The sequence below is a fragment of the Aspergillus caelatus genome (genome assembly GCF_009193585.1).
Source record: "Aspergillus caelatus strain CBS 763.97 unplaced genomic scaffold BDV27scaffold_74, whole genome shotgun sequence".
NCBI lineage: Eukaryota > Fungi > Ascomycota > Eurotiomycetes > Eurotiales > Aspergillaceae > Aspergillus > Aspergillus caelatus.
In genome coordinates, this window is record NW_022475337.1 from 113,257 (window position 1) to 126,284 (window position 13,028).

The 13,028-nt window shown below is 45.9% G+C and overlaps 4 protein-coding genes across 4 annotated transcripts; 3 read left to right on the forward strand and 1 right to left on the reverse strand.

Annotated features, from left to right (window-relative positions):
* The first annotated feature begins 2,327 nt into the window (after nt 1-2,327).
* BDV27DRAFT_127374 (ubiquitin-conjugating enzyme E2) lies at nt 2,328-4,718 on the forward strand. Its single transcript, XM_032066748.1, has 9 exons — nt 2,328-2,459; nt 2,545-2,578; nt 2,658-2,752; nt 2,832-2,853; nt 2,923-3,019; nt 3,072-3,083; nt 3,137-3,305; nt 3,368-4,245; nt 4,304-4,718. The coding sequence occupies exons 1-9, from the start codon at nt 2,427-2,429 to the stop codon at nt 4,317-4,319; spliced, it is 1,356 nt and encodes a 451-aa protein (XP_031928252.1). The 5' UTR covers nt 2,328-2,426; the 3' UTR covers nt 4,320-4,718.
* A 187-nt stretch (nt 4,719-4,905) lies between these two features.
* BDV27DRAFT_127376 (C-3 sterol dehydrogenase/C-4 decarboxylase) lies at nt 4,906-6,451 on the forward strand. Its single transcript, XM_032066749.1, has 2 exons — nt 4,906-5,577; nt 5,635-6,451. The coding sequence occupies exons 1-2, from the start codon at nt 5,002-5,004 to the stop codon at nt 6,295-6,297; spliced, it is 1,239 nt and encodes a 412-aa protein (XP_031928253.1). The 5' UTR covers nt 4,906-5,001; the 3' UTR covers nt 6,298-6,451.
* A 212-nt stretch (nt 6,452-6,663) lies between these two features.
* Nucleotides 6,664-9,972, forward strand: BDV27DRAFT_144699 (GMC family oxidoreductase; the record flags this gene model as incomplete). The annotated part of the gene is made up of 5 exons (XM_032070294.1): nt 6,664-6,714; nt 7,103-7,416; nt 7,536-8,448; nt 8,519-9,040; nt 9,964-9,972. 5 exons carry the CDS (start codon nt 6,664-6,666, stop codon nt 9,970-9,972), a joined length of 1,809 nt encoding a protein of 602 aa, XP_031928254.1.
* A 1,288-nt stretch (nt 9,973-11,260) lies between these two features.
* Nucleotides 11,261-11,788, reverse strand: BDV27DRAFT_127379 (uncharacterized protein). The gene is made up of 2 exons (XM_032066750.1): nt 11,664-11,788; nt 11,261-11,591 (listed from the first exon to the last, which is right to left on the reverse strand). The coding sequence occupies exon 2, from the start codon at nt 11,571-11,573 to the stop codon at nt 11,307-11,309; it is 267 nt and encodes an 88-aa protein (XP_031928255.1). The 5' UTR covers nt 11,574-11,591; nt 11,664-11,788; the 3' UTR covers nt 11,261-11,306.
* Between the last annotated feature and the right edge of the window lie 1,240 nt (nt 11,789-13,028).

Here is a 13,028-nt window from a genome sequence, read left to right on the forward strand (position 1 = left end):
TTTGGGGTCCTTCCGTAACAACTCACCTCACGCCATGTAGATGAAACTTGCGGGGAACTTCTAGTAGGGGCTCGAGGGTTAGGAATGGAAGCGCGTGATCGATCTAATAAATATATTCCTTCACAATACCACCGGTCTATGCAGCAGCTTATTTGGAATCGAGACGTTTAAAAGCGTAGGCGCCCGTGTCGAGGGCAGCGGGATTAAAAAGGTTGAAGCTCAAAGTGAGACCAACAAGCGGCGGAGTAGTAGACTGGCCGGAATCACAACCATTCCTGGTTTCCTGCAAACACCAGAGGATCGATAGTCCAAGCCCTGGAAAACTCAGAGCACGGAGGGGAGAGCGAAATAGTGAACCACAGAGTCAAGTACAGCAAAACAAAAGAGTGATAAGGAGAGAGAGTTATAGGAGGTTAGGAGATCGCGTGTTTGGCAAAGTGGGTGTCTGTCCTGCTGGCAGTTGGTCGCTGTGCCCCCCTATGCTTCATGTTGCTGGTTACCCGCTAGGGTCTGTCACGTGAAATATACTCACCGCCTGGACTACCGCCTGTAGTTTGTGTATCGATTAGTACTGTACAAGGTATCTATGACAGAAATGGGGCCACGGTGCCTGATTACTATGTAACAATACAAAAAAGGGAATATTGGATGGGAATAGTAATTGGATAGAATCACCTAAGGTATGAAAAGCCGTGACAGTGGAAACAAAAAAAGAAAAAAAGGAAAGGGTAGAAAAGCAAAGTAAAAATGAACTAACCCTATATTCGTAGATACTGTAGGGTTTTGATTAGTGGATGTACAGTAATTCTATGGAGCTCAAAAACTATAGGAAAAATAAAAAATAATTATCCCTCCATGAAAATTAACAGAACAGAAAAGCTCTTCACCAGAACATTGTATGGGTAAGAAAGAGTATGAAGGAAACATGGTTACTGATACACCAAACCTTTTTTTGACCCCCTTATTGTATTCGCTTTTGCGGGGCAGCATGCGGGTTACCTGTTTTGGTATTTCTGAAACTAGTCATGACCCCATACATTGACGGTCTAAGTATGTTGCCAAGTGGAGTTGCTGTCAGTTTGGGACCCTTGACATTGTCTGCAGGAAGAGCCACCTTCTAGGTTGGTATGAGAAAATTTGTTCAAGACCATGTAGATTGTGTGTTCAATTGTGAATCACGTCAAATCATATAATTTGTTCCGCACCAGGATAGTATTCTGTGTTTCTTTCACTTTATTTGTTTTGTTTTAATTTTTGTTTTTTGGGGAGCATTCTCAAAAGATGTCATACTCTGTATGAAGAGCAAGGGTGACTGTTCTGAAGCTAGTCTTGTTTAGGAATGTTGGAATGAATGCTAGCCCTCAAAGCCTCAGGGGTCCAAATAGTAACTGAGTCTTTAAATAGAAATTAGGTGTTGTACTCTACATTCTTAGGACAGATATAATAGAGCTAGAAAGCTACCTAATGCCTACACTAGAAGAGTAGAGTGTTTAACGGAGTCAGCGGCGTCGCCTAGCAGTAAACATGTGGTTAAGGGGAAACATCCCGCGCTATCAGGGGATTTCGGTTATTTGGCCCATCAACAATTGATCTACCCACACAAAGAAGGCGGTGAGGTGGATATAGCTTGAATTACAGTACAGTACAGCCAGTCCTCCATCGTGTGAAACAGAAATACCGGCAACTCTGTATGCTTGGATGTATGTATGTCCGGCGTTTAGGAGTACCCACTCCAGACCGCTGTCAAAAGAAAAAGTACTCTGTGCCTTGTCTTGCCTTTCTTTTCCTTTTATAAAAGGGCTATTCTCTTGCAATAAAGTTAGAGATACTTGGAATGTGTTATACATAGATTAATATATTGACAGTTTTTACTGAGAGGCTTTTGCTGTGTGTACTTTTATTGAACATTTATACTGTACATTGACCGACATTCTATGTAGATATATAGCAATAAAGAAATGGTATTCTAGACACAATCTCAAAAAACTCCTTCAGGGGGTGGAAGTCTTAGATGCTAAAGATGCTTACTATGGTAGCCTCTATGCTATCATGCACTATCGCTGTGAATATGGTGTGTGTACAGCTTGTTTGTACCTGCCATCAATTGGTAGCTTTATATAAATTTTTGAGAGACAATAGATGCCAGACACACAGCCAAAATATCTTAGAAAGCCTGGAAAAAGGAAGGAACTTCTATTACCAATTCACGCACCTGATAACTGTTCACACAGTCTCCCGTCCACACTGACGAGGCAGCCACCTGTCGTTCCCCGCGCTGCCTTGGGCTGGACCATCAATGATCATTATAAAATCATACATACGCCCGTCTTCGTCATCTGCTTACAAACTAAGCGCTCTGCCCATTTTCATATCTATTAACCAACACCACTGATGAGAGCTCGACTGTCTACTATTTCTATGACAGGATGTCCGATCAAGCGATTCTCCGCATTACAAGGGTACAGCTGACTCTTTCATTATATCCACAAATATCCTGTAAAACCCTCTTGAACTGACGAGAATCCTCTTCCGATGGGGTACTAGGAAATCAGGCAGATACAACAAGGCACAGACTTGTGTAAGACTTTCTTCATACAGTCCCTGGAAGAATATTATTACATTAAGCTTACATTCATTTGTTCGGCTCGGATTCTAAGCGCTGGCTGTGGCTTACGATGATTCTGACATCCGAAATGTCCACGCCCTCATTCTTGGACCGCCAGAGACTCCTTACCAGTTCGGTTTCTTTGAGGTTCGTATTCGCTGCCCTCGATATCACAATAGAAAATACCACAACCCTAGTCCCACTGACCTGAGAGGAACTGCCTTAGTTTGCGATCAAATTTGGAAAGGGTAAGGAATCCGTCCCGTGAGAGAAACACAACAGGACATGCTTAAAGTAGCCACCATGGCGGGCTCCAGACTATCCCGCAAAGCCTCCTAGTGTCCGAGCTTTAACTACAAATAAAGGACGTTGCCGGTTCAACCCTAATATCTATGCTTCGGGCAAAGTCTGCTTGTGAGTCCGAAATCTGAAAGGCCAAGCATGCTCATATACTGACGAAATCCAGGTCAATTCTGGGGTAATTCGTTTCAAAAGCCCACAAAGTAGTTATAGCTGACTGGTTTGGTGTAGCACTTGGCGCGGGGAACCTGGAGAGGAGTGGTCATCTGCACAAGGCCTGGAGTCTATCTTGATCTCCATTCAGAGTCTGCTGTCCAACAACCCATATGAGAATGAACCTGGGTACGATAAGACCCAAACAGCAGAGGATAACGAATTGAAGGTATCTTACGTAGAGAAGGTGATGACTTACTCCTGGATTTACCCGATGACATGCTAACAGAACTTTCTTTGTATGTCAAGATTCGCCATGAGAACCTCCGAATTGCAGTCATTGAGCCTCTGGAGTCATCACTGGGTATCCTGCCATATGGAAGTACAAGCACGATTGCAGACCGAGCATCTGAGAGCGATGACGACGAGGAAGATGATCAAACGCTGAGCCAAAATGACAAACCTCTTGTTGATCGATTCGCAGACCTTCGCAAAAGACGATTCCTATGGTATTTCAATTCCTACATCCAAACGATTGATGCCGCGAACTCGGATATCTCTCGAAAGTGCAAATTCCAGATAATGCCTTTCGAAAGCCAGGGCAATACTATGGATGGCCACTTTGATTACCCTGAATTAAGGCGGCGGGTAGTTCTACTCAGGGAAAAAATCATTTGTGAGACGCGCAACTGGTTGTCTGAGGGGCTTGGTGTCAAGAAACAAGAGCTGAGTATCGCATCAAATCTGCAGCGCCAGTATGAACAGATTGTTGAGGATCTCAAGCGTCAGAAAAACTTCGCCGTTGATCTTGAGCTTGTTGACACGAATCCTTTCCTTTGGGCATTTACCTACTTTGGTAGGCCTATGAGCCATTTGGACGGTGGTATCTTCAGGTTTAAGATCTACATCAGCCCAAGTTTCCCAGAAGAACAGCCTCGTGTCTTTGTGGAGACGCCCGTATTCCATATTCGCGTATCCCGAGAAGGAGTCCTATGCTATTTCCCACGTAAAACAGATGAAATGCGTTATCATATCGAAGCGATTGTGGCGGCACTCGAAGAAGAATCCCCGCCATATGATCCACGGACTACAGTTCACCCTGAGGCAACTAAGCTTTTCTGGGGCAGTCCGGAAGATCGCAAGAGATATAACAGGGCATTGCGCCAGTCTGTTGAGAAAAGCGCCGAGTGAGTTTCTCCCTAAGCTAGTTCCATCACGTTCTCAAGTCCTAATGTCGTAATGTAGGGAAACATACGCATGAAAACTCCCCCTTTACTGCCGATGCTTACCTACTTTTCACCTGAGCCTTGAATGCTTTAGCCTTCATCAGACCCCGTGATGGTCCCGGTTAATCTCAGATGATTTAATATTTTAACAGATTATTGTCGGTCTGCGTCCGTCTCATTCTGTTTCTTGATTGCATATCCAGGGTCATGACCGTAAGATTTCGCATAATAATGAAGCGTATATCATTCGGTATTAAGCGCAATGGTATCTAAGATGGTTTACTTTCCTGGTTGGGGCCAGCTTCTAGGCCAAATTCAAGATAATGCTATGCTATGAATTGTTGCCACCGATGTAGACACCATCTAGATGGTTTAAATGATAAGTAAGGGACAACAACTGTGTGAGTGCCGCTATTAGGTGAAGTGAGCCAAGGCGGGTGAGGGAGTATGGCAACCTGAAGTAATAGACTTCTTGTTGCGAAACTAAAGGACAGTTCGGTGGTCGAACTGTCCAAGGCGATGTGGCTTCTAGAGTGGGGGCCCGGACACTTTAGCTCAGCCCCAGACATTTTCTCCGTAGAGCGGAGCGGAACCCAGTTAAATTATCATCCCCCCCGAACTTGAGATCAACACTCCGTCTTCGCCCTTCAGTTTCTATCGCTTATCTCCACCCATCCACCGCTTCCAGTCGCACAAGTTAACCACCAACTCGCCAGAATGTCTAACAAGCGTCCCGCTATGCAATTGGGCACTGTTTTGGTGGTCGGTGGCTGTGGTTTCGTGGGATGGCACATTGTCAATCAGTTGCTTAATTTTCCTTCGGAAACCGATGCCAGTGTCGCTCTCCCGAAGCCAGAAGAAGATCCTCGATTCGATTACCCCCAAATGGCCGGCCGGTATCCGGTATGCATGGCGAAGGTCGCGGTAGTCGACTTGCGAACCTCCAACAATCGGTTGCCTGGTGCTGAGTATTACGATGGCGATATCACGTCGGCAGAGTCCATGTTGGAGGTCTTTCGCAAAGTTAAGCCAGATGTTGTTATCCACACTGCCACGCCAAACGTCCTGGAAGGGAACAAGCCGTTGTTGCGCAAGGTGAATGTGGACGGAACAAAGACATTGCTGGAGGTCGCGGGCGGCGCTCGCGGAGATTGGGGTGGAAAGTGCAAAGCTTTCGTGTACACAAGCTCGAGCTCAGTGGTGCACGACACACAAAGCGATCTGATTAATGTGGATGAGGAGTGGCCATACATTAGAGGGGACAGGCAGTTGGAGTACTACTCAGAGACAAAGGTAGGTGATGCCGACTCCGTTTCTGTCTAGTCAGAATTTGCTCACGAGAGTTGGCAGGCGGACGCAGAAGAACTCGTTTTGAAGTACAACAGAACCTCACCCTCTGGTATGGTGACCTGTGCTGTTCGCCCAGCCGGTATTTATGGAGAGAAGGACACTACGTTTACCTACAAGATTCTGGAGCACTCATCCAAGGCCTCGCCAGCCGTTCTTCGAATGCAGTTGGGCGAGAACAATAATTTGTTCGACTTCACTTACGTCGGAAATATTGCGTATGCCCACTTACTCGCTGCCTTCCGCTTGCTTGCTACCAAGACCCGTATTGAGTCCAAACAAAGTGAACCGTTAGACCATGAGCGGGTTGATGGAGAGGCTTTCAACATTACTAATGATTCCCCGGTCTATTTCTGGGATATGACGCGTGCTGCCTGGGCACTGACTGGCAAGGTAGTCGAGCCCCATCAAGTCTGGGAACTCCCCGAGACACTCCTCGGCCCTATCGGCGGCATCGCGGAGACAGTGATGGGTATTTGCGGCAAGACGCCGCGGTTGACTAGGCGGACAGTCAGGTATTCATGCATGACTCGCTACTATTCATGTGACAAGGCCAAGGCGCGACTAGGCTACACTCCCATCGTTTCAGTCGAGGAGGGTCTGGCCCGTGCAGTTGGATATGTGGTAGAACGGGAGCGACAGGAGGGTCAGAAGAAGGGACAGTAATTGATGAATAGTGCAATTGAAAATGTGTGGAGGATGCACACGGTGACTTGATGTAATATAGGTAATTCTGGAGCTATCATCTGATTTCTTTCTATCAAGCATATACCTTAATGAACATGGATATAGGTGGTCCTTTCCATGAATATATTCTACATTCGAATATTGAGCTTTGCGCAAATTAGTCGCACGAATGAAAGTGAACCGAGGGTGCACTAGGGTTCGTGGACATATTAAGCTTACTACTTGGTATTCTATTGGCTTTGGTAGTTTCAATCATACTTGTCTCTACTAGGTTCTACAGGACGAACTATGCTAATGGTTATAGGGGCAGAAAGAACTGCATAGCTATATGTACATATTTACCACATGGGTGGGTTGCATGTGACGCTTGGGTGCTATGAAAATGACAATGTGTCGGTCTGCTCTATTCCTGGACGACACCTAACGCCTGTTTATCAAAGGCTGATGCGCTACTTTCTTTTCTTCCAAGGATCTCTGAGTTTCACCGCATGTCATCAATTGACTCAACTACATCGCACCTGACCATGATCTTTTAAATCAGTCGTTTCTCGTTGTCCGTTCCCTTCCCTTCCCCATTTCCTCATTTCCTCTAATTTTGCAAGTTATATACAAGAAACACAGATTCACTAGACAACAACGAGAGTATTGACTGACCTATACGCACTGAGAGCAATACATGGAATATTCTGCAGCATCCAACCCAAATCCTCCCTACATGTTTCGTCGAATACTTCTTTTGCTGTTCTGGCTAATTGGACTGCCAGCGACGATTGCAGACAAACAGTTATGCGGCAGCAAGGAAGGTATTCCTGGAGTTGACGCCTCCTTTGACTATGTTGTGGTTGGTGGTGGTAATGCTGGTATGACCCTGGCGGCACGCCTGGCTGAACAAAGCTTCAGTGTTGCTTTGGTTGAAGCTGGAGGATTCTACGAAATCAAATATCCCCCAGCGCAAGTTCCTGGGGCTGTCGCCGTTGGCACTGGAACCGATCAAATGGCCATTCGAACGCCCATTGACTGGGGGTTTCTGGTGAACACCGGGCCAGGAGCAAATTCACGGACTATTCACTACGAAAAAGCCAGATGCCTTGGAGGAGCGTATGTTCCACTAATGAACCTCTGGTTGTAAATTGGCTGACTTAAGTCTACCACTACCTAGAACGGCAAGCAATTTTATGCTATACCAGAGGTCAGTGGATTTTCATCGTTTCTGAGAGGAAGAGCTCAAGATTGACTGGCCCTAGACCGACTATAGGATCGATGAAACTATGGGCTGATCTCGTCGAAGATGAAAGTTACATCTTCGACAGCGTCTTCCCTTTGTTCAAGAAGACGATTAACTTCACCGCACCCGATGAGGAGCTCCGTCCTGCAAACGCCACCGTAAGCTATCGAGAGGATGCTTACGCGAAGCATGGCCTACCAGTTGACGTGACTTATCCGCATGCTGCCCCTCCCTTTTCCAGCTGGCTCCAACTTGGGTTGGAATCGGCGGGGATTGGAGTAACCTCTGAGTTCAACAGCGGGTCTTTGTTAGGTTCCTTTTATTGTCCGTTCACTTTACGACCCGCCGATCAGATCCGCAGCAGCTCCGAATCGGCATTTTTTAGGTCACCCTCGTCTTTGAGTTATTTACGAACCTTGACGTTGTACAAGAACACAATGGGCAAAAAGATACTGTTTGATCAAAAGCGAGCAGCAGGGGTTGAGGTTGCCACTGCAGGCTCCAAGTATATTCTCAGCGCGATCCACGAGGTCATCATATCATCAGGTGCCTTCCAGAGTCCTCAGTTACTCATGGTTTCTGGAATCGGTCCCGCCGATGTCCTCCGAGAGCATGAAATCGAAGTCATTGTAGATCTACCAGGAGTCGGTCAAAATCTGTGGGACCACGTTTTCTCTGGACCGACATACCCAGTGGCTGTGGAGACATTCAACAAGCTGGCTATGGACCTACAATATCTTATAAGTCAGATAAGGGAGTTTCAATCATCTCATACTGGAGTGCTGACCAATCATGGATTCGACTACATCGCTTTCGAAAAGCTTCCAGCTAGCTCGCGGGCCAGATTCACTGAACGTACGGAGAACGACCTCTCCTGGTTTCCAGAAGACTGGCCAGAGGTTGAGGTAAGTGTCCGATTTACCTCTGCACTTTCCAAGATCAGAGGATGCTAATATTTTGGATCTGATATAACAGTATATTGCCGCACCACTTTTCGTTGGCAATTTCTCCGATCCCATTACTATGCAACCGCAGGATGGGAGGCAATATGCGAGCATTATGCCCACACTCGTGGCCCCGACGTCACGCGGAAACGTTTCTATAATCTCAGCTGATACGGACGACCTTCCAGTGATCCACACTAACTGGCTTACTACAGAAACAGACCAACAAGTTCTAGTTGCAGCATTTAAGCGAGTCCGTGACATATTCCGTAGTGAAGCTATGGCACCCATCATTGTCGGAGAGGAATACTTCCCAGGAAAAGAGTATCAAACGGATAGTGAGATCCTTGAGGTCATCCGGGATACAGCCATGGCTCCGTGGCACGCGTCCGGCACATGCAAGATGGGGACTTGTTCTGATCGCATGGCGGTCCTTGATAGTCGAGCGAGGGTGCTTGGGGTTGAGAGATTGAGGGTGGTCGATGCCAGTGCGTTCCCATTTCTTCCTCCTGGCCATCCTCAATCGGTTGTTTGTATGTTCTGTGCCGTCCTTGTCTGCTTGTGGAAGCCGCTAATTGTAGAAATGCAGACATGCTTGCGGAAAAGATAGCCTCGGATATTATATTCTTTCGAGAAGATGGAGATTAGGACGATAAGGGCTAGATTTGCGATACGGGACAGCACGTGCGCGTAACTCATGGGACTGAGTGGAGGAGGCTTGACGCCGTGATGGATGTGGCTCAATTGAATGAGCTTACCAATTGCTCTCCGATGCTCTATTTCATCAGTGGTAGTGCTAATGTGACACACAAATCTTATCATCTTACGATATCAACCGCTGATTAACCTCAGCGTAACAATTCCAGCCCATGATAAGCTGTATCCGCACAAGTACCACCCCAATCGGCTTCCAATCCTAGCATATACAACATATCTCACCAATCAGAACCCCTACCCCTACCCTGGGACTTCCTGCAAAGCGAGCATGGAGCCATAGAGTAGAACAAGTGCAACCCATGGTGACTTACGTATGATGTAGGGGGCTGGTCGGGATGAACGCATCGCGACACAGCACAATCGAGAATCATACGAACTACCCGAAGGACACCACTGCATTGAACCCCAGTTGTCAACAGTTTGGCATCAGGTACCTTAAGCCGAGATCCTCTCGAGACAACCCATCAGGGTGTGAGGAAACCCCCGACTGGAGCTAAAAGAAAGGACAGAAAAAGTATAATTAGTGGTCGGGGGGCTTGATTTCAAATCCGTCGGAAGATTCTACATTGGAGCTCAGCTCTGTCTGACTTCATTCCCACTAGCTAGAATGGATATCATGGGCCGGAATTTGGTTCATTCCATGGTTGGCCTCATATGGGAACCTCCTAAACCCTCGAGTGGAGAAACGAAGTACATTACCGTACCTTTTCCTTTCTTGTCTTCTCTAAAGTACTTTTATTGCCGATGTTGTCTACGTAGGACAAATGATATTGGCGGGGTGATTCAATAGACGGAAAAAAAGAAAATAACATGATTGGTACTACGATTGTATCCTAGTTTGTCATAGTCCGCAGTCTGGAGCATGCAACCTGCATCATGGATGGACTGGATAAAAAAGAAAGTGATGTATGTACAAGGTAGGTATCCTACCCGTCAGATGACCCCAGATTGCCACGTATCAGCGGAAGTGATCCCAAATATGAGTTCAACTCCGAAAACAGTTACCCTCATCGATCTCTTAACTTAAAAATCATTCTAACGAGTTGTGCTATAGGTGGAGGGGGGAAGGGAAGCGAGTGGATACGAATATAATTCTACCACGCCATCCGTCCTCCCCGTCCAAATCAAATCCACTGCGAGTGGAAGTTCGAGCTTATCAAGGGAAGTGGATTCTGAAGATCAGACACAATCGCAGAATGTTGGTTGGATGCCGATCAATTGGGTTTTTCCCAGTTGGAAATGGTGGGGAGGGCTCTTTTTTTTGCAGAAGAACCCAATTGGCGGGTGGATGAAATACTTGATGCGAGAAGAAAAGAAAGGGAGGGCAAACTGGAACATTTTATTTTTCTTGTTCTATTTTTTTTTTTTTTTCCTTTTCTTTTTTCTCCCTTACGCTTTACTCATCTCGTTCTTTCTTCTTTCCCCGGATTTTCTTTTGGTCCTGATGATGAAATTGGGAATCTTGATTCGACTGATGAAGACGTCAGGTCGCACAGGGGTGGATTTTTGGTTTGACCCACGATGATGAAACAGCTTTCGTTGCTGTTTCTCATCTATCGTCATTTCCATACTGAAGATTACTCTATAAGACTGGATTCTACTGTAGTATTGCATGGTGGAAAACCGATCATTGCCTGAAGTAGGAGGGAGGAGTTGATGTTTCCGGGTATGGGTTATTAAGCACACTTCTCATGCAGTCTGTAAGTATGTTCTTGATCCATGCATGAGGGATGCGTTGATGTTCAAGGTGGAAAAAAAAATAACACAACTAAAAATAATAATCAATAGAGTAGTGGGACTTTTCTTTTCTTTTCTTTTCTTTTCCTTTTTTACTCTTTACCCCGCAAAGGATTCCTCGCCTTAGCTTTTTGATATGGTCCTGGTGACTGAATGTTTGGGAAAGTTTATTGGCATGCCAAAGGTACAGTACAATCAAGCGTAAGATTTCCAAGAATACCTCAACTCTCGACCATTACCTAAGGGCATGAGAATGAGAAAGCTTTGGTCTCCTGATGAGTTACTACTTTGGTGTTGGGCTCTTCATTCTTACTGGTCAATCACTCTCCTCTCACCTATGACTACGGAGTAAAAGTAATAATCATTTATTTGACAACAATAACAAATAACAATAACAATGATACTCCCAAGCATGTATACATAAACATTTGCCAGGTTTCTAGGGCTACCAGTTGTATACACACACAGCAAAGAGCAAATACTATCCTGGACATCATAACCATATGGACCATCCGGATATTTTCCCACCCACATAGAAAACCTATCCAATGTACAGTACATACTGTACTGTAGTCGTTACCTAAGAATTGGTCTCCAACAACCTGCAGACCAATTCGCTTACCGACGGGCATATGCACAGGGTCAACCTCGTAGGTTCAATTCACCTGCACCCTCCTGCCATGTTTGTCTCTCCGTAGAGTCAAGACATTGACCAAGTCCAGTTTTGTCGGCAATCCATAACCTTCTTTGTGGGAATTACCCGAACGTTTTGGATTGAACTCCTTCCAAAAGAGTCCCAAGAGCCGGCGGCGACAGAAGGTCAAGTGATCAACGATCTTCTGGAACCGGGAGCCGTTCCATGGGACAACGAGACAGCTTCCCGCTGTTTGCATGGGTGGTGACGTCCCAGTGGCTGTCAGTCTGAACAAACAATGCAATTTAGTACGACTACTACCACGCCCATCCATCGCTGGAATGCACCTTTAGCTCCCCATTCATTCTTTTCCTTCAAACTTTACGGAAGTTTCTAGGCCTTACAGAATTAACTGTCTCCAAACGATTTTACTTTCTCTCTCTCTCTCTTCTTCTTCTACGAATGCTCAGTGATGATGGTTGTACATACAAGGGGAGCCTGATCCGAATCATCTCGAATCCATCGTATCTGGCCGACCGTTACAAAAGGGTGGTGGCGTATGGTGGCTGTTGGATGGGGTGTCGTGTGGTTTGGAATGAAAATGCATATTCCTTCCCCTCTCTTCTTTTTTTTTTTTTTCTCTCTTTTCCTTCCTGCCCTCGAAATTATATATTATAACCGTAGGAGTTATGTACTAAGTTTAGGGAGGGGGGGGAAAGTGGTTACTGGGTGACCAGATTTTGATGACGGGGGGGAGGCAGAATGATTAAACTACTCCGCTAAACCCATCATAATAAATAATCGGAATCATTGGTGGTTTCCGAGAAACGAGCCGTTGTCGAAGAGGAGATGCAGACGGGGAACGAATCATCGGTTAGGGCTGGCCACATGCAGTTCCAGATAAGTATGTAGGATGTATGTCTGGATGTAAAGTCAGTATGTATGTACTCAGCCAATGTGCTGTACGCCTGGAGGTAACCTGCTGAGATGGGCGATGGGGGTTGGCGGTTAACGGCCGAGCCAGGTCTGTGCCAGCCTTCGGAGCACAACTTCATGATGTCGAACTCAGGTACTGGTTACCTTGACCAGGTTCGGGGACTATATAACGTTTAGATATACTTAAGTATATATATATATATATATATATATTTGCTGCAGGAAGGTTGTGTTGGGGAAATTTTGGAGAAAAGGTCTAGATGGAGTTGTAGGTTGATCGTGGCGTGGTCAGCCCCCAGCGTTGTACTGGCTCTTTCCGAGGACTATAAATTTGTCTATCACCAGTGGATCATTGATAATAAAAATAAGAATAAGAATCATACTATGCTCGAAATGGGATCCTCTTGTTGTCACTAAATGCCAGACTAAACCGACGATACCGAAACGTTACAGCGAGGCGGGTGGGTCAGACATCACTTATTAGGTCAGAAGAGAAAGCGAGGGAATGTGAGCGTTT

Excerpts from the sequence above, each read along its gene's own strand:
- BDV27DRAFT_127376 (XM_032066749.1), top strand. The coding sequence starts at position 5,002 with ATGTCTAACAAGCGTCCCGCTATGCAATTGGGCACTGTTTTGGTGGTC. Across the intron at positions 5,578-5,634 it reads AGTACTACTCAGAGACAAAG|GCGGACGCAGAAGAACTCGT; the intron begins GTAGGTGATGCC and ends GAGAGTTGGCAG.
- BDV27DRAFT_127374 (XM_032066748.1), top strand. The coding sequence starts at position 2,427 with ATGTCCGATCAAGCGATTCTCCGCATTACAAGG. Across the intron at positions 2,579-2,657 it reads ACAACAAGGCACAGACTTGT|CGCTGGCTGTGGCTTACGAT; the intron begins GTAAGACTTTCT and ends TCGGATTCTAAG. Across the intron at positions 2,854-2,922 it reads TGCGATCAAATTTGGAAAGG|ACTATCCCGCAAAGCCTCCT; the intron begins GTAAGGAATCCG and ends GGCGGGCTCCAG.
- BDV27DRAFT_127379 (XM_032066750.1), bottom strand. The coding sequence starts at position 11,573 with ATGCCCGTCGGTAAGCGAATTGGTCTGCAGGTTGTTGGAGACCAATTC.